This window comes from Schistocerca nitens, chromosome 4 (genome assembly GCF_023898315.1).
Source record: "Schistocerca nitens isolate TAMUIC-IGC-003100 chromosome 4, iqSchNite1.1, whole genome shotgun sequence".
NCBI classification, from domain to species: Eukaryota; Metazoa; Arthropoda; class Insecta; order Orthoptera; family Acrididae; genus Schistocerca; species Schistocerca nitens.
In genome coordinates, this window is record NC_064617.1 from 969,098,873 (window position 1) to 969,119,727 (window position 20,855).

At 40.9% G+C, this 20,855-nt stretch overlaps 1 protein-coding gene across 3 annotated transcripts in view; it reads right to left on the minus strand.

The window, feature by feature from the left end:
- Positions 1-5,236: 5,236 nt before the first annotated feature.
- Positions 5,237-20,855, minus strand: part of LOC126253658 (histidine--tRNA ligase, cytoplasmic) — a 74,195-nt gene continuing 58,576 nt past the window's right edge. For all 3 annotated transcript variants that reach the window (XM_049955173.1, XM_049955172.1, XM_049955171.1), the window contains one exon: positions 5,237-10,491. In XM_049955173.1, coding sequence (XP_049811130.1) covers positions 10,282-10,491 — 210 coding nt within the window. In that variant the 3' untranslated portion in view covers positions 5,237-10,281. The remainder of the gene's footprint in view (positions 10,492-20,855) is intronic.

The window sequence follows — 20,855 nt, forward strand, 5'->3', positions numbered from 1 at the left end:
ACACAGTACTGAAACAGTGTTCAAACTGAAAAGAAAGATGCATGAATATTCGTTATACTGCAGAGGACCTACTCCAGTACTTGTCATGGTAGGAGTATACAAAACCCCTTGCACAAGCAGTTAAGAGTATATATGAACTACTAAGAGATACATCAACAGCCATCTTAAAGAACACACGTCTGGACAACATGGATAAACCAGCAATAACATACACACAGTGACCAAGGAACCAACAAGTTTGATTCTCTAATACTAAAGTTTTATCAAGGCCCAAACATTACTATGCTCAAATGTTTAAGAGCTGCCATAGAAATTCAAAAACACCAATACAACTGTAATGTGAAAGCAGCAGCATTGAAATTAGGCAAGTTGTGGGTCTTACGGCTAAATAAAGCAGAGTGCCAATTATTCTGCATTACAAGTTCCATAACGTTCATCAGTATGACTCCATGATTGAATGACATCACTAATAAACCACTGCACAGTCATCAATAAATACTTCAGCTGTTTCAGCTAGCTAAACAAGTTTACATTTGAAATTAACTAATTACATTTTTATCACTTCTGAGGATGTCTCATGCTGTAGGGGACACAATGTTGGGCACAGAAGCTCGGCTTAGACCACAGCCCAATGCCCAGAACACAAGTCACCCAGGATGTACAATTTCCCTTTCAAACCCTTGGACAGCTTAGTTCTGGAAATTAGGTTACCAAAAGTACTTGTAGTCATTTTTATTTTTTGTTATTTTATGTTCTATTGAATCATTGTCTCCAACTACACTACAGCAAAAACTCCTCTACTATTTCTATGACTTCACTTTTAATTTGTACTGTAATCTTTCTGAACTATTGATTACACAATATTTAATTGGTTTTTAGGTGAACTAATAAATCACCTCTATTAACTTCTTCCAATAGCCGTTGAAGTTTATCTGCACCAGTGGCAAACAGAATTATCCAAAAAACAAAGGTGGCTCAAATATGTCCCACAAACAAGTATTATTTCTTTGGTTTTCCCAGCTTGAGGATCCAAAAATTTCACCCATGACTGTTGTGCATAGTTTTGGCTATATGGAATCTCCTCTCCTGACTCCTGTTTCTGTTCTGAATTCATCAATATCCAACAACTATATTACATCCCTAATATGTTCCTCTGTAGTAAAACTTGTCACTAGCATCTGAGTGTACAATTCACAGTATTCTTGTAGAGGAGTTCAAATACTATGGTACCAGAGAAGTTGCTGGTAACTGTTTTTATTCTATCTAACTAAAAGAATGCAGCCAGTTGCACTAAGAAACAGTATCTCTAAAATGGTAAATACTAAAGAAGTACCAAAGGAATCGACATTTGGGTGTATTCTTGTTCCTACACATAGATGATCTGCCATCATACACACATCAAAAAAAGTTTTGCATCACTTCGGTTCCGAAAACTCCAGAACCTGTATAGAAAATTGGAATAGATATCAACATAAACATCATTTCCACCATTTTTATTGCTCATGAAAACCACACATTGCATGTTGTACCACCAAACAGTGAGACCAGAGGTGGTCCAGACTGATGTACACACCAGTACCGCTAATACCCAGTAGCACATCCTCTTGCATTGATGCATGCCTGTATTCATCGTGGCATACTATCCACAAGTTCATCAAGACACTGTTGGTCTAGATTGTCCCACACCTCATCGGTGATTCCGCGTAAATCCCTCAGGGTGGTTGGCAGGTCACATCGTCCATAAACAGCCCTTTTCAATCTATCCCAGGCATGTTAAACAGGGTTATGTCCGTAGAACATGCTGGCCACTCTAGTCACGCAATGTTGTTATCCTGATGGAAGTCATTCACAAGATGTGCACGATGGGGGTGCTAATTGTTGTCCATACAGACGAACGCCTTGCCAACATGCTGGCAATACGGTTGCATTATCGGTCGGAGGCTGGCATTCATGTATCATACAGCCGTTACGGCGCCTTCCACGACCACCAGCGGCGTACCTCGGCCCCACGTAATGCCACCCCAAAACAGCGGCGAAGCTCCACCTTGCTGCAGTTGCTGGACAGTGTGTCCGAGGCGTTCAGCCTGACCGGGTTGCCTCCAAACACTATTCCAATAATTGTCTGACAGAAGGCATATGCGACACTCATCGGTGAAAAGAATGTGATACCAACCCTGAGTGGTCTATTCGGCACGCTGTTGGGTCCATCTGTACTGCACTGTATGGTGTCGTGGTTGCAAAGATGGACCCTCGCCATGGACATTGGGAGTGAAGTTGCGCATCATGCAGGCTATTGCACACAGTTTGAGTCTTAACATGACGTCCTGGGGCAGCATGAAAAGCATTATTCAACATGGGGACATTGCTGTCAGGGTTCCTCTGAGCCATAATCCGTAGTAGTAGCACTTGGGCAGCCTGAATGAGGCATGTCAACAGTTCCTGTCTCTCTGTATCTCCTCCATGTCCGAACAACATCACTTTGGTTCACTCTGAGACACCTGGACACTTCCCTTGTTGAGAGCCCTGCCTGGCACAAAGTAACAATGCGGACGCAATCGAGCCGTGGTATTGACCATCTAGGCATGGTTGAACTACAGACAATACGAGGCGTGTACCTCCTTCCTGGTGGAATGACTAACTGATTGGCTGTCAGACCCCCTCCATCTAATAGGTGCTGCTCATGCATAGTTGTTTACATTTTTGTGTGGGTTTAGTGACATCTCTGAACAGTCAAAGGGACTGTGTCTGTGATACAATATCCACAGTCAACATCTATCTTCAGGAGTTCAAGGAACCGGGGTGATGCAAAACTTTTTTTGATGTGTGTACATTCACAATGGAAAAGTGGATGTCTTTCACGATGATGCAAGTGTTGTAGTCAAGCCTGATCCTTGCTGAGTTGGATACAGTGTCTCTTGCACAATTGCTGAAGTTAAGCAACGTCAGGCAGGGTTGATACTTTGAAGGGTGCCGCAGACCCAGGGTCACAAGTCACTTAACTGTAATTTAATTGCAACATATGACATTTATTTATAAGCACGCCTAATGGAGAAATTTCCTTGCTTCATAATATAAATGAAACTTTCTTGAAAATTAAAAGCTAATCTGTCACTGAACTTAGGTACAACTCTGTCTATGCAATCCACTTCTTCCTACCTGCCTGCCCATGCCATTAGATATAATGCAAAAGTGTAGCTCAATAAATCAAAGGAGAGTATTCTAAATTCTTAGCTGTTTATAATGAAAAGAACCTAAACTGGAACTTATGTTACAGACCTAAGCTCTGTAACTTTAGCAGCAGATAACATCTGATTTTAGAGATAAGTGTCAAAAAGTTGACTAACTTTTCCTATTTTCATTCACTAATATTCTATGGAATCATATTCTGTGGTAACTTGTCATTAAGGAAGAAAGTGTCTGTTGCACAGAAGCATCTAATAAGGATGATATGTGAGGTCCTCTCTTATAAAAGTTCTTTAACCAGTTGAGCATACTGACAAAAACTCTCAGTACATTTACTCACTCATCTCAGCTCAAAAACAACAGTAACATTCACAAGCAGAAACGATGGTATGAAGAGCACACCCTTGTTTGTCAGATAAACAAGTATGCAGTACTCTGCAGAACACATTTTAAACAAGTCTCAAGATTGTACAACAATGGCTAGCTTTTTGAGCTTGTGCTGAAAATTTTTCTTCTAGACAAAGTCCAGCTCTCCCCAGCAATAGTCAAAACCCATTTAAATTTGCACAGAGAAAATCCAGGTTGTAATATAAATACCTATGTTACAGAACATTAATCACTCAGCAGATCTTGAGCAGCAGATAACCGTGTAAAAATACACAGTTACCAGTTGAGCTTAAGAGCTAGAATCTATTGATTTCCAGCAGATAGTGTGTTCTGCTTCTTTACTCTTTTTCGGATAAGTGGCCACAGCAGACTTTCTGACAGCTCATCTGTTATGTTCTAATTCAAACAATCTTAATTAGAGGCACAGTATTCTGCTACACAGTATTTTCTAGTGGGAACTCTTGGCTGTATTTCTAGACCGTACTAGAATACCCATACTGCTTCTTTTTCAGCTTGACCACAAATGAAATCCAGCAAAATATTTTCAACAGCATGATTGTTGCTTGTTAAACCACAACAGTGCAAAACATTAGTTAAAATTTGAACTAATTAGTTCCTGGGGAACTTCTTTTTAACCATTGATTTTTTTACCATGTGATGTGGTCATGACTTATGTATATCATTCAGTATTTTATAGGGAAATTGGGTTCCTGCAGGTGTGAGGTGATTAATGAGCCCAACTATGAGAAGACTCTTGGGAGGTAGGGGAGTGGCGAAAACTGAAGTATGCTTTCTGATCAGAGGTGAATTAAATGTGAAACTATGGGCAACTGCTGTATTATGTGCAGAATTGTGTGCCCCCCCCCCCCCCCCCCCTCTCTCTCTCCAACATAACACACAATCTATTGGTTTACTGAGTAAAAATTGAAGTTTAAAGAAGTTGAAGGTAGCAGTATCTTTGGTTTCTACTATAACACTGAGGTTGATACCCGTATGCAAACTGCAATAAGATTCCTAAAATTGTTTTAACAGGTTCTTCAGTCATTTATACTGCAGTTTTATGATCTTTATAATTCTTTATGTTCTGGCACTGATCTCGATTTGAATCCTCCTGGGTTTCCAGCAAGATGATCGTATCTGACTGGCATATCATCATGTGCTATGATCCACTTGTCAGAACAATATGATTTTGTTGTTGTAAAAATACAGAAAGTATTTGCCTGATTACAAGGAAGACACAGAAATCCCTGTGGTGCAGAGTTGCTGAAAGTCATTATTTTTACTGTTATCCAACATGAACAATATACAATATCAAATGTTTAAAGTTTTCTTACAACTGCATTAATGCAAAGATTTTATTTTATATTTAATAACAAATAATTATTTAATGTAATTGAGGAAAGTACATGAGGAACATCACAATGGATAAAATCACATTTTACGGACAGAAGATGAGCAGTAAATATCTATACTTTGGCACTGCTAGCTTCTTTGGCCATATGAATTCCTTGAAACACTAGGAAATTAAAAGGAAGGGAACAGAACTGTCACTTGTGTTAGTGCTCAACCACCATATATATAACTTCAAAAACTCTTCAAGCATGCTTCATTTGTTGCTAATGATTTTATGTAAAAGATGGACTTTGTACAAAAATGAAAGAAGGGAGATGTTCAGAAAACCTTTATTTGTAAAGGAAAAAACTTTCTGCCAAATAAATGATTATACACACCAAAGCTCTCTACAGACAAGCATTTAAGAACTGCATACAAATAAATAAATAAATAAAATTAAATCATTTTACCTTAAAAAGAATCATCATACAACATGTTTAATACTGATGATCAGATACATACACATGTGTCAAATTGGAGTAAGCTAATCATATGGAAGTAGTTACATTTTCCAGTATGATGCATTGACACACATGTAAAGGTACTGTCATATCTACCACAGTGTATTGTACAAAAAAAAAACAAGAGTGCAAAATATATTAAACCATAAGTGCTACGAAAACCTCCAGCAATAGGCACACTCATAAACAAAGACATATGGAGCATCTGTCAAAGGGTATTTATACAATTTTACATTGAGCATTAATCCTCATTTTACTTATGAATACTGTGTTCCCATTCTTATCTCAACTTCATTAATTAACAAAGATTATGTAGGTCTGAACAAAACATACATAACAGAATTAATCCTTTAGAAACTGGATTTTCAGTCACTTTTAAATCCATACTGTAACTACAGTTTTCAAATTCATACAAATGTGTATGCTTTATTCATTTTCTTGTCTATTTTCCTATATACTAAATCATTATTCCTCTATCCCTGCAGAACACAATGTTAAAAGGTTAGAATGAAATTTTTTTAAACTCTCAGATCATATTACTGCAAACACAGAAATAAAGTTGTATCATTCTTTTTTCTGGCTTTGGATAGCAGGTTTTATAAAGTGAAGAGAGGCTGATTTGCTCATGTAAGAAGATTTTATCCAACAATTATTCAGTTACATCCAACAATGCGATTGACACTGGTATCCACATTGGAATATGGACTAAAACAAAAGTAAGAAGAAAAAAGTGAAAGCAACAGCCTGTGATATGGAAGATTAATGATCAAAAATAAAAAACAATTAGGAAAGGAATTCCTCAATACAGAAGTAAGATGCATATATTAGTGGCATTTAACAGTGAAGATTTGTGTTCCATACTTGAGGCACAAAACGTGATCACAAAGGAAAGGAGAAAGTGGGTGGAAAAAAGGATCATGACAACGGAACAGGGTAGCGACGGGAAAAAAATAAAATAACTGTGTGGAATCACCAGAAATAGAAGAATGTAAAAAGTGGCTCTTAAAGAAATGCTTGAGGTAGAAAAATGAGAGGACCACAAAGAAATACGAGGTACATATTTTGACAAACTGCTGAATCGAGATGAAGTATTGGAGGAAGTTCTAGAGGAGATAAGAGGATCAACCAGAAAAAGCTCTAATGTGAACAGAAATTGAGAAGGCACTGATAATCATGAAAAGTGGAAAGGCATTGGCTTTAGATGAAATAAGTGTGGAAATGATTTGAGCAGCAGAAGAAGTGGAGACAAACTGGCTGTATACAGCTACAAGAACATTTGAAGACTGGAAGAAGGGATTAACTATGTCTGCCTTCATGAATGAAAGCTAAAAGGAATTAAAAAACTATAGGAGAATTACTCTTATGTGCCGTTGTATAAAAATTTTTGAGAAGGTTGTGAAGAGACATCGGCAAACAGTGGATAGGGAAGAAAAGTAAGGTTTGAGGCCAGGCCATGATTTCAGACCACAAATGTCCACATATTTGAAGTGTGACAACTGCTGGAACACCACTATGCTTACAGGAGAGATCCCCTGACAGCTTTACTGAATTTGGAGAAAACAAACAACAATGTATCCAGAAGTAAATTTTGGGAGGCACTTGGGAGCAAAGGAATAGAGAAGAAGAGTGAAGTGAGGGTAAAAAAAATTGACCCTGGGAAGTGTAACTTGTGCAAGAGTGGAAGGAGGAAAAAACAGAGCAGTAGAAGTAAAGAAATAATTTCAAACAAGGAAATGCATTATCTGTGTTACTTTTCATAGTTGTGATGGATTACATAATCACAAGGGTGGCAAAAGACATAGGAATCAGAATTAGAATAATATGGTTTGTTGGCAGTTTGATGATGTGAGGAAACAATTGGGAAGAAATACAGAAGCAATTAGAGGTTTGAAAAAAGTTACACAATAGTACAGCCTAAATTTAATGCAAAGAAGCACGAGATGGTGGTCACTACAAGGAAAAAGGATAGACCCATAACATGACACTGGGTTTGGGAACAGTTGAAAATGGTGGGACATGTCAAGTACCTAGGGAATGTAAGAGAGGAAACGGAATAAATGACAACAAGATTCGTCAACATGCAAAGCAAGCTGATAATTTTATGAGAATTGTGGCAAAAATGATATGAAACAAACTAGTGTCCCCCGACCCCTCTCCAGAAACTAAGAAGGTGATATACCACATAAATTATACACCAATTACATTTTATGCTGCAGAAATAGACCATGAAGGTAAAGGAAAAAAATTGTGGTGCAAACATGTGAAACAACTTTTTTTAGAAGTAACAGCTTTAATAAAAATACAAAAGATGATAAATGAAGGAATATAATACCTGGGGAGCCTCTGCAAGATACAAATGAAAAAATATCAAAATGATATGGGCACGTGAAGAGTGTAGATGAGAGGAGTTTCTACAAACATGAACAAGTTGAAAATGGAAGGTAAAAGGCCAAGGGGTAAGTGGCTAAAATTAGTGGAAGGAAGTATTCTGAGAAGACGACTTGGCCAGGCTAGTGACAGGAGTACGGAAAGGCTTGAGAAAATGGAGAGGCTTATGTTCAAAGAAAACTATGCTCGTGGTGAAAAAAAGTGATGATGGTTATTTATAAAATTTAGAATTGGACAGCTGGGTACTGAAATGTGTAAAATTTTCCTTGTGGTAATCACAAGCTAAGCTAAATACGAGAGAAAAAAAAAAAATAATTTCAAGGTTAAAATGTGGAGGTGTATTAATGAACTAGCTGTCAGAATCTCACCAATGATGCAATCTTCTTATTTCTCAATGAAGAAAGCCTGACAGCTATTAATTAAAACATTGTAGAATTTAATATGATTTAAGATGATTTCCCACATGTCAATTGATACAGCAATTTCTTATTGGTGCAATCAATAAATTAAATTTCCATGCCAACTAAATTCATTTGTAATTTGCTATTCTATATACCACAGTTTACCAACACCCTTACAATGTTCCCTGTCCTATATATCATAAGACTAATGTAACAGTTCATTCAAGTTTGTACTGCATATCACACCATTTGTCTGCCTGTTAATGCAGTGCACCAATGCAATGTAAATTTATAAGCAATGAAAAAATGCAATAGGAAACAAGATTAATGTACGAGTCAGTGGTGAAACAGTGGCAACAAATTCTCAATAAGAGAAATTTTTTTTAATTACATTGCAGAACTTTATACACTTCAGTATTTTTATAATAGACATCAAGCAAGATTTACGCTTCCACACTAAATCAATGTTACTGAGAAATTGTGATTTCAAAGAACCTGGATAATGAAGGATAGTATACAGTACACACAGAGCTTCCCCAGGCTCATGGTCAGAAAAATTTCAATTTAACTTTGGAATGTACAGGGATTTCTTGACAACAGGAAACAGCATTTCTCTGGTCCAATAGATACAACTATTAACTGATGGTTGGGTGATGTATCACTGCTTCTGAGATTTATACCAATACTTCAATGGCCAATACCTACATTATATTTGAATTTACAGTTTTCTTATAGTGCTACAAAAAGTGTGGAATTAATTGGTCTGTATTAAGCTGAATTAAATTTATTAGACTGTAACACTCCAAGATGTATGGAGACAAATATTAACAGTTTAACTGAATACAGAAAAACTGGTAACTTTAGATGACAACACCTATACATACACAATCATGTAATAAACAGAAACATTGTGCTTAACTGGAATACATGCTGCCAGTACAAAACTATAGCTCATTCCCAGAATTTGTATTTCAGTAAGCACAACAACCAAAACCTAATTAGAAGCAATTCAATAGCAAGGTTCAAACTTGACTCTCAGTTACTAGGCAAATATACTGCCATGCGTGTTTACCTATCTTATGTCATAAGCTTTTACTTTAAATGAAAGAGTAAAGTAGAACTCTCTTGGATATTAACTAGGACTATCAAACAATGGAAAATCCAGAAAGGAATAGTAACAATATTATGAAAAGGACATATTGCTACTCACCATGTAGAGGAGGCACTGAATTGCAGAAACTTACAAGGAAAAGATTGCTAAAATTTAGCTTTTAAAGAAAAAAAAGTCCTCCTTCAAAAGCAGAAACACACACACACACACACACACACACACAGTCTATGGCCGTTTGGGCCAGCCTGCAGTCAGGCCCAGAGTGCTCATGGACAATACCCACCACAGTGCATGTGTGTTCTGCCTCTGAAGGACTTTTTTATCCATACACTAAACATTTAGCAGTCTTTTCATTGTGTCTGTTTGTGGTTCAGCATAAAATATCACACAGATCAACTTCTTTACTTTTGACCAAATGCAACAAACTTATTAAAGTTGAAACTATTGCTCTGCTGGGACTAAATACACTGACTGTACACTAATACATGTTGGTAAGAGATGCTGTGCCCTGATTCACAAGAATGACAGTTGTGGTATGTGACAAATGACACATATGTTGTCTAATGTTTCCTTCAATAGCCACAATTGACTGCTTCTGAGTATCACTTCGCAATGGGCTCCAAGGCAAAAACTGGCTAGACAATGTTTACAATAAAATTTTAATTTTTGACAAAACCTTGCAAGTTCTGGTGGTAGCAAACATGAAAAAGGGAACAAAACACATCTTAAGACAGTTGCAACAAACTGGTCTAAGCTTAATGCTGTAGTATCTATTAAAAAAAATCCCTTTTCATTCACAATGTTTCACTCAGAGGTAACAATGTTTTGTTTCAGGTTATACAAGATTGAGTATTTATCACAAAACATACAACTTGCGTACAAAACTGTCCAACATACATTTTGTCTTCTTACTGTTATGATAGTTCCTCACGAAATTCTGAATAGTAACACAAAATTATCATGTGGGTTTGCTCAGCCTGTTACGAATTTCTTTAGCAATCAAATCTCTTGGTATCTCTGATTCTTGCCTAGTCTTCACATCTCTCAGTTTTACAACACCTCGCTGAAGTTCACTTTCACCAAGGATTGCTGCTAAAGGTATCCCAGAGTCTTCACAGTATTGAAGCTGTTGTAATAACTTTGGATTTCGTTTGTAGGACTGCTCAGCCTGAAATAATATACAATTCTCTACAATATTTATTTAAAAAACATCAAAGCATGCTTTTTCCATCACCATTAAAGTTAAATTTACGTAGTGACAGTTGTTATATTACGATTATTGTCGCGGAACCAGAAAATGGCTTAGGAGAGTGTTTCATTTAAAGTTTCAGCATATTTTCAGAGATCTCCACAAGAATGCAAAAACAGACAGAAATTTAGTAATGGTAATGTCAAAACTGAAAATGGCCAATCCCCTTAGGCAAATAATGAGAATTTTATTGAGAAAGTACTCCCAGAATCAGTATAAACATTTAATCACATGTAATAATCAATTCAGATATGACTTCATATCATACCAACTTCAGAAATTTAATTCAAAGAAGCTGAATCTTATAGAAGAGATTACTGTTAAATATCTGTATGTTTGTATAAGAAAGAAATGATGACCATACTGCCATAGCCAACAGAGGCAAGAGTGATGGATAAGCCATGATCAGAATATTTTCAGTTTTCTGGTGCTGTGTGCCACTGTGGTTACTTTGCTTTGCCTTTGAAAGGAATATTTACAAGTAAATCTATGCCATAAGAATGGCATTAATATGGCATCGTCCCATGTAAACTTGTTTATAAACCACCTACAACAATTCTGTGTGTCCACACACTTCATGTAGTCTTCTAAGTCCGCCCCCGGTAGCTGAGTGGTCAGCGCGACGGACTGTCAATCCTAAGGGCCCGGGTTCGATTCCCGGCTGGGTCGGAGATTTTCTCCGCTCAGGGACTGGGTGTTGTGTTGTCCTAATCATCATCATTTCATCCCCATCGACGCGCAAGTCGCCGAAGTGGCGTCCAATCGAAAGACTTGCACCAGGTGAGCGGTCTACCCGACGGGAGGCCCTCGTCACACGCCATTATTATTATTATGTAGTCTTCTTGGTCATTGTTCTTGGCTTGCATCTGCAAGACATCTCAAATGTTGACAGTAAATGCCAACAGTGATTGTTACAACTTGGGGAAGCAATTCGTAGTACACCAAACTGTTGCTGTTTCACGATGTGTAACATTATCTTTTGTGGATGCATGCAGGACTTTGTGTGGGGAGTTTCTGCTTTCTTTGGGCTCAACCATTCCTTTCTTTTCCTTATGTTCGCATAAAGACACCATTTCTCATCACCAGTAATGATATTGGATACAAATGGTTGAGGTTGTTCACGAGCCAACTGATAACGGGCAAGCACAGATGCACATATGGCCACCAGCAGATTTATTTTTTTATTTTTTTTATTTTTTTTGGCTTACAGTATCCAGTACCCACAAAACCGGTTTTTGAACCTTCTCCATTGTGTGCAAATGTAGCACGATGGTGGAATGATCACAGTTCATCACATTTGCCAGTTCTCAAGTACACTGACATGGATAACTCTGGATTGATGTGTTTAAATGCTCTTCATTAAATCCCACAGGTCTTCTTGAACATGGAGTCACAAAGTCAAAACAATCCTCCTGTGCTCTGTCCAATAACATTATCCCCACACATGATGCAAATGTTTCTGGCTGCCTCCACTGCTGTCATCCCTCTACTGAACTCAAACAGAAGAATACCGTATTTACTCGAATCTAAGCCGCACTCGATTCTAAGCCGCACCTGAAAAATGAGACTCAAAATCAAGGAAAAAAAGTTTTCCCGAATCTAAGCCACACCTGAAATTTGAGACTCGAAATTCAAGGGGAGAGAAAAGTTTTAGGCCGCACCTCCAAATCGAAACAAAGTTGGTTCATTGTAAGATGAGACACAATTTAGGTCGAATGAATGACGATACAGCTACAGTCGTTTGGTTCGTGTTGTAAGCTTTGCGGTTAAGCTTTACCAGGTAGCCATTGCTGTGTGTCAGGCGCTCCGTCCGTATTTATACGGGTCCGCTACTTTTTCCATGTGCTTCGTCTGGTTTGAATTGATTGCCTAATTTTCTTTGATCTGATAAGTGCCGTTCTCTTTGTTGTAGGTGTTAACGTCACTCTGAGCTGAAGATGCATTACTGTACCGTGTCATGCATTGTTTGTCGCATTCTGATTGAGTGTTTACGGCCTGTCGCCGCTCGCGGCATGGCTTGCTTTTGTGCGTGCTACCCCCGCTTACAATTAAAATGAGAGTTTAGCGAAAATTTTTCTCCGTTTGAAAATCTTTGCAGACGCCTCTTTAGTACATTACATTCTGCACAGAAATTAGTCATCTTAGATTCAAAAATCTAGTCAATTGCCCTGCTCCATTTCTGACTGTATCACTATTACGCTTAAGAATAATACGAATATAAACATGACATGATATGTATATTCTTCCGCGTTTGCTGTTGTCTCACTCTACTTTCGTAGTTTATTAGCCAGACAGAATTTAAATGAGATAGCAGCAAACACGAAAGAATACATGGCAAAATGTTTATATTCGTATTATTCTTATGGTGAAGAGAATACTGCATGTGATTCACTATTCATAAAAGTTCCTATTAGCAACCATCTCTTCTCACAGGTAGGAAAAAATTCAGAACGTAGAGTTGGCCATATTGACAAACATCCTTAACAGTCTTGCCAGTCGGATTTTCGTAGTACATTGAAACGCTACAACATTCGAAGATGAACAATACAGAATTTGTATTTACTTCGATGGATAATGTATGAAAATGCAGTGGTCGAAACTCGGGGCGGAGGAAAAAAAGCTCGTCTTCCACCTTTTTTTTTTTAAATTTATTTACTGACGCAGAGGTTTTGGCGCCAGTATTTATCTTTGTGCCTGCAAAGCATGCATGTGTAGCACTACATATATTGGACGGCAGAAGTTAATTGTGGCGGCACCTACCAACATTTTTCAGAACTTCCGCTTACTTTGCACTCGATTCTAAGCCGCATGCAGTTTTTTGGATTACAAAAACCGGAAAAAAGTGCGGCTTAGATTCGAGTAAATACGGTAGGTTGGAAATGTTCTGATTTTTTTAAAACTTGGCACTCCATTTTCTAGTATCCACACATCCACTAACTATCTCCAAATGACAAAATGTAAACTCCCAATAGGAACAGTGAACTACAAATAAAAAAATGCCAATCGATAAATAAACCCAAGGCAACCAGACTACCAACACAGAAAACAAAAATTCTATGAACTTATGCAGCAACCTAACAATGATATTCCTAAGAAATACATATCTTGTTGATTGAACAATGTACTCCTCTGGGGACAAGGCCTTGTTGAAGTACTGACCGTGCAGATGGAGAGAGTTACACGTTCGCGTGAAGCTGAGAGCTATGACAGCTGTAGCAGAGATACTGGCAGGTTCGCTCATGCTGGACAGGCCTCAGAAAATGACACACATGAAGTGTGTCGCACAATGCCCCATCTCTCTCACATCCATTTTCATAGACCTTACCCAATTCACCAGGTACCCAACCCATATGAGCTGAGGGGTGTCAGGGTACTGGATGAGAAGATGTGTCACGAATGGATGAATGGAGTTTCAGGGACGCCAGGCAACCCCTCTGGGTAATTAGTCTTGCACAGCATGGGGCTCTGTTGTGTCTCCCTAATACATAACTAGTCATCATCAAACTGAATCAGATAACACAGAATAAAACAAAAACTGAAGTGCTTGATGAAACATAAAATGCCCAAGCATCTGTACTGGAACCAATGGAAGCAGAATAAATAAAATGAGGCAAGAAATACGGAAACACACCTACAGAACTGCAGTCTCAGTTTTTACGAAGGTGTTGTGAAAAGGAAAGTTGATACCATATAGCGGAGATGCTGAATCACATATAGGCATAACAAAAAGACTGTCACAAACAAAGCGTTCAGCCATTAAGACCTTTGTCAATGATAGACATGTACACACACACACACACCTGCAGTCTCGGGCAACTGAAACCACACTGCAAGCAGCAGCACCAGCACTAAGGGAGGCACCAACTTGGACACGGAAAGTAAGAAGCGACAGGAAGTTTTGGAGAAAAATCAGGAGCAGGCCCCAGAGACCCCACTCATACCATGTGCAAGGAAATGATGTTGCCAGGTTGTGTCGTACGCTTTACGCAAGTCAAAAAGGACGGCAACCAGGTGTTGGCTCCTGGAAAAGGCTGTTCGGATGGCAGACTCGAGGGACACAAGGTTATCAGTGATAGAGAGACCCTGACAGAAGCTGCCCTGACATGGAGCCAGTAGGCCACATGACTCCAGGACCCAACCCAACCACCGACACACCATACGTTCCAGCAGCTTACAGAAAACATTGGTGAGTCTGATGGGCCGATAGCTATCCACAGCAAGCAGATTTTTACTGGGTTTTAGCACCGGAATGATGGTGCTCTCCCACCACAGTGATGGAAAGATGCCTTCGCACCAGATCCGGTTGACGGTGACAAGGAGATATCACTTTTAGTCAGATGAGAGATGTTTAATCATCTGACTGTTGATCCGATCTGGCCCAGGAGCTGTGTCGGGCAATGAGCAAGGGCACTGAGGAGCTCCCACTCTGTAAAAGGGACATTATAGGGTTCACTGTGGCGTGTAGTGAATGAGAGGACTTTCCTCTCCATCCGCAGTTTTGAGGGTGCTAAAGGCTGGGGGAGGGGGTTAGTTCTCCGAGGCAGAGGCTCGAGCACAGTGCTCAGCAAAGTGCTCTTCAATTTGTGTTTGCGTCAGTAGATAACACGCCACTGATGTTAATGCCAGGGCACCTTTTGGGGTCTGGTAGCCAAAAAGACGTCTGATCTTGGAAAGGTGACATGGGGGCACCAAATGATTGACACATACCTCTCCCAACACTCCTGTTTCCATCATTTTGTAAGGGGCGAACACGGGTACAGAGCTGCTTAAAGGCTATTAAGTGCCCTAGGGAAGGGTGTCGCTTATGTCGCTGTAGAGCTCGCTGAAGTTCTTTAATGGGCTCAGCGACTTCCGGCGACCACCAATGGACTGCCTTTCACCGGGGGCACCCTAGAGAACGAGGGATCGCATTTTATGCCGAAGAAATTCTTGTTGTATTGACTTGTGCTATCACAGCATTGATGGCACCACATGGGGGAGATTCAACGGCGACAGCAGATGTGAAGGCTAGCCAGTCTGCGTTGTTTAAAGCCCATTTGCACAGGCATCCGTGTGCCTGATGCTGGGGCAGTGACAGGAAGATGTGGAAGTGGTCACTACCACACAGGTTGTCATGTGCTCTCAAGTGGATAGATGGGGCAAGTCCTGGGCTGCGAATTGATAAATCAATGGCCGAGTAACTACCATGAACCACACTGAAATGTGTGGTGGCCCCAGTATTTAAGAGGCAGAGGTCGAATTGTGACAGGAAAGTTTTGACATCTCTGCCTCGCCCAGTAAGCATGGTACCACCCCACAAGCAGTTAAAATCTCCCAGAAGTAGGAAAGGTTTAGGGAGTTGATCAATCAGTGCAGCTAATACATTCAGAGGTACTGCACCATCTGGAGGAAGATATACATTGCAGACAGTTATTTCCTGTGTCGTTCTTATTTTGACAGCCACAGCTTCAAGAGGGGTTTGAAGGGGCACATGTTCACTACAGATCGAGTTCAGGACATAACTCAAACTCCACCTGACACACTATTATATTCACTACGGTTCTTGTAATATCCCCTGTAGATGCGAAGGGCAGGGGTCCACATTGCCGAGAACCAGGTTCCCTGGAGGGCAATGCAGAAAGCAGGTATAAAGCTTAACAGTTGCCGTAGCTCAGCCAAGTGGTGGAAAACACTGCTGCAATTCTGCTGGAGGATGACATGATTGTGAGACTGGGAAGGTGTGAAACACTCAATGAGGTAGTCCATGCCTCAGGGTCACCTGCTGCCACCGACTTATTTCCTGAACAGGCTACATCCATTGTGTTTGAGGGTCTGGTGAGATCTAGGTCCTCAGCAGACACCAGAATCTTCACCTCATCCTCAGATGCAGAGGTTGTAGGCAGCGGTAGTGTTGGTGCCACTGCAATTCCCTTGGTCTTGGGGGTCTTCTTTCTGGATTGCTCTCGCTGATCCTTGGATTTCTCTGGCTGAGTGGGCTTCACTGATTCAGTCTCCAGGACTGAAGAAGATCATGAAGCCTTACCATATGCTGCTTTTGGGCACTTCAGACACTAGCGGGTGTCATCTTTCCCACTAGCAGAAACCTGGGAAGGGAATGACCCAAGGCACCCCTTCCTAGTGAAAGGAGCTGAAGAAGACTTACGCTTCTCCAGCTGAGAAGTGGGGACTGGTGTCCCCGATGGTTGGGAGGACAGTGCTCCCGAGGTAGATGGTGCGGGAGCAACAGGGAGGGAAGTGCCCCCTACCATCAAGGGGGCAGGTGTAGTCTTCCAGCTCTGAGAGCCGACAGGAACTCGCAGAACTGATGTGGCTACAACTGTTCTCATGGTGGTGGCATAAGAGGTGGTCATAGCCACAGGATGTAGGCACTCAAATTTCCTCTTGGCCTCAGTGTAGGTCACTCGTCCAGGGTCTTGTATTCCATGACTTTCCTTTCTTGCTTTAAAATCCCGCAGGCTGGTAAGAAAGGGGAATGATGCTCTCCGCAGTTGATGCAGATGTGAGGCAGGGCACATGGAATATTAGGATGGGACGGATGTCCACAATCTCGACATGTGATGCAGGAAGTACAGCGGGAAGACATATGGCCAAAATTCCAGCATTTACAGCACTGCATTTGGGGAGGGATATATGGCTTGATATCACAATGGTAGACCATCACCTTGATCTTCTCGGGACATGTGCCACCCTCGAAAGCCAAGATGAAGGCACCGATGGCAACCTGACTATCGGTCAGACCCTGATAGCCATGCCAGACGAAATGAACTCCTCGTTGCTCTAAGTTCGTGCACAGCTCGTCGTCAGATTGTAAAAGAAGGTCCCTGTGGAATATAATATCTAGAACCATATTTAAGCTCTTGTGATGGTAACAGAAACATCCCCCAGCTTGTCACAAGTGATTAATGCCCGTGACTGGGCAGAGGATGCCATTTTTATCAAGACTGACCTTGACCACATTTTGGACAAGCCCTCCACCTCCCCAAACTTGTCCTCTAAATGCTCTACAAAAAACTGAGGCTTCATCAAGACAAAGGAGTCCCCATCGGCTCTCACACATACGAGGTACTGGGGTGAATAAGGTTCAATGCCATCCTTAACCTGGTGTTGCTCCCATGGTGTGGACGGGGACGGGAACGATTTAGGTTCATACTTCCTTGCATTGTACTGAGACTTGGAACGTTTAGACACTGCTGGAGTTTGATCACCAGCAAGTGATGACGTGGCACACTTGATCGTGCATTATCTGCCCTGACGCCACCCACTCTGACCAGGGGCCCGCCCCATGGGCACCACCTAGCAGCAGCAAAGGCCATCTGGCAGAATGGCCAATGCCACGATTCCTGATGCCCCAGGGGGATGGGCATCAGCATAGTGATCCCTGTGTAGTCAGGGGGCTACAACCAATAGGGTACATGGTGGCCCCACAACGGACTGGGGCTACCGTGCTGGATATGAGGTGCAAAGAATTCCATGGTCTTCGTCGGCACAGAAAACAACACTGCATAGTGGGCAGAGGAAAACGCACCCAGTAAGGTGTCCTAACTCAAGGTACGGAGGATGAGCGGGACTGCAATGCCACAATGATAAAGTGGGCCGAAGATCTCAATGCACGATGGACTTTATGTACCACGTAAGGTGCCCTTCCCCAATTGGCCCGCTCTTTGGGAAAATTTTTTAAAATTGGAAATCAAACCCCACAGGAGACCATCACATAAAGGCCAAAAAGTGTGAGACTCATCTTACTTATATGTTAACGACAGGCAGGAATACCTTGGGCCTATTCTAACCCCCAGGCCTGCAGGGGGGGGGGGGGGGGGGGGTTGGATGACAACAGGGAAGGGGCTGGATGGGTGAGGACATTGACTAACAAAGATCGAGGCCAGGAGGGCTACGGGAACATAGGATGTATCACAGAGAGAGTTCCCACCTGTGCAATTCAGAAAAGCTGGTGTTGGTGGAAAGGATGCACATGGCACAGGCTGTGAAGCAGTCACTGAAATGAAGGATGTCATGTTTGGCAGCGTGTTCAGCAGGGTGGTCCACTTGTTTCTTGGCCACAGTTCGTCGGTGGCCATTCATGAGGACAGACAGCTTGTTGGGTGTCATGCTCATATAGAATGCTGCACAGTGGTTGCAGCTTAGCTTATAGATCACATGGCTGGTTTCACAGGTAGCCCTTCCTTTGATGGGATAGGTGATGTTCATCCCTGGACTGGAGTAGGTGGTGGTGGAAGAATGTATGGAACAGGTCTTGCATCTAGGTTTATTACAGGGGTATGAGTCATGAGGTAAGGGTGGGAGCAGGGGTTGTGTAAGGATGGGCGAGTATATTGTATAGGTTTGGTGGACGGCAGAATACCACTGTGGGAGGAGTGGGAAGAATATTTCTCATTTCAGGGCACAACAACAGTAGTCAAAACCCTGGCAGAGAATGTAATTCAGTTGCTCCCGTCCTGGGTCTTACTGAATTACTGAAGCAGAGGAGAAAACTGGTGATTGAAATTTCATGAAAAGATCCCGTCGTAACGAAAAATGTCTCTGTATTAATGATTGCCACTCCAATTCACGTATCACATCTGTGGCACTATCTCCCCTATTTTGCAATAGTACATAACGAGCCGCCCTTCTTTGAACTTTTTCGATGTCATCCATCAGTCCCCCCTGATGCGGATCCCACACCGCACAGCAATACTCCAGAATAGGGCGGACAAGTGTGGTGTAAGCAGTCTCTTTAGTAGACCTGTTGCACCTTCTAAGTGTTCTGCCAATGAATTGCAGTCTTTGATCTGCTTTACCCACAACATTATCTATGTGATCATTCCAATTTAGGTTATTTGTAATTGTAATCCCTAAATATTTAGTTGAATTTACAGCCTTAAGATTTGTGTGACTTATCGCTTAATCAAAATTCAGTGGATTTTTTTTAGTACTCATGTGAATAACTTCACACTTTTCTTTATTCAGGGTCAATTGCCATTTTCTGCACCATACAGATTTCTTATCAAATAATTTTGCAATTCGTTTTGGTGATCTGTCACTTTGCAAGAAGGTAAATGACAGCATCACCTGCAAACAATCTAACAGGGCTACTCAGATTGTCTTCTACGTCATTAATATAGATCACGAACAATGGAGGGAATATCCTGCAAGGCATTCTGTGAGGAGGTGGAAGCTACAGCTACATGTGCCAGACTTCATTAAATAGTCACTAGAATATCAAACAATCCAGCAGGCACACTAAGGAAGAAGGATGGTGAGTATACAAGAACAGCATGTGAGATGCTGGATGTGCTCCTCAAGACTCACTTCCCTCAATGCCAGTTGGCAGATAACACAGACCAAGATTCAGCTGCAGTGAGGTACTGGTTTACAGGTAGCCAATGGGAGAGCTTGAAATCTGCCAGAGAATGTGCTGACTTCAAGAAAATTAGGAACATTTCGGCTATTCAAGCCATCAGGCCTCAATGGAATTTTTCCATCTCTACTGCAACAAGCAGGAGTCATTCCTAATTCTTGCAGGTAATTTTCATTCCAAAGTCAGGGAGAATCGATCATACCAATACTACGAATATGAGGCCAAACAGTTTGTTCTCCTGTCTCTAAAACACATTATAAAAACCAACAACTGTGCTTATTATGAAAAAGAGGTTAAGTGAGGTCCTTTACATGACAACCAAGACATACACCAACCAGCAAATCTTGCCTAACATCACTTAATCACCTTCTTGGCAAGGTGGAAAAAGCTCGACACTGGCTATTTAGGGGCTTTTAGCAACAGAACCTTTGAATCCAAATTAGAACTGTAGAAGAGCATGGCATTATGACCAACATATATAGGTTGATTAAGAATGGAAGATAGAAAGCCACCATGTTGAATGAGAAAACTGTGTATCCCTAAGAAGGTGTTCTGCGTCTATTACTGTGGAACCTACTGGTGAATGAACTTGTTGAAGAATTAAATACTAGAGATTACTTCTGCCCAGGGCATGCAGATGATTTACTTGTAGTAAAAATTTGCAAAATTGCTAGTACTAATAGAACAATGGCATAACACGCACTGAGCATTGTGCAAATCTGGTGCAGAAATAGGGACATAAGGGTCGGCCCCAAGAAAAAGTAACATTCACATGGAAGCGTATCCAGGACACACACTTCTGCAACAAACCTCTACCAGTAAAGGGGGCAATGAAATATGCAAAACTACCATGAGCACTGACTGTGAAAGTATCATGGACACCTCACATACACTATGTGATCAAAAGTATGTGGACATCCCCAAACAT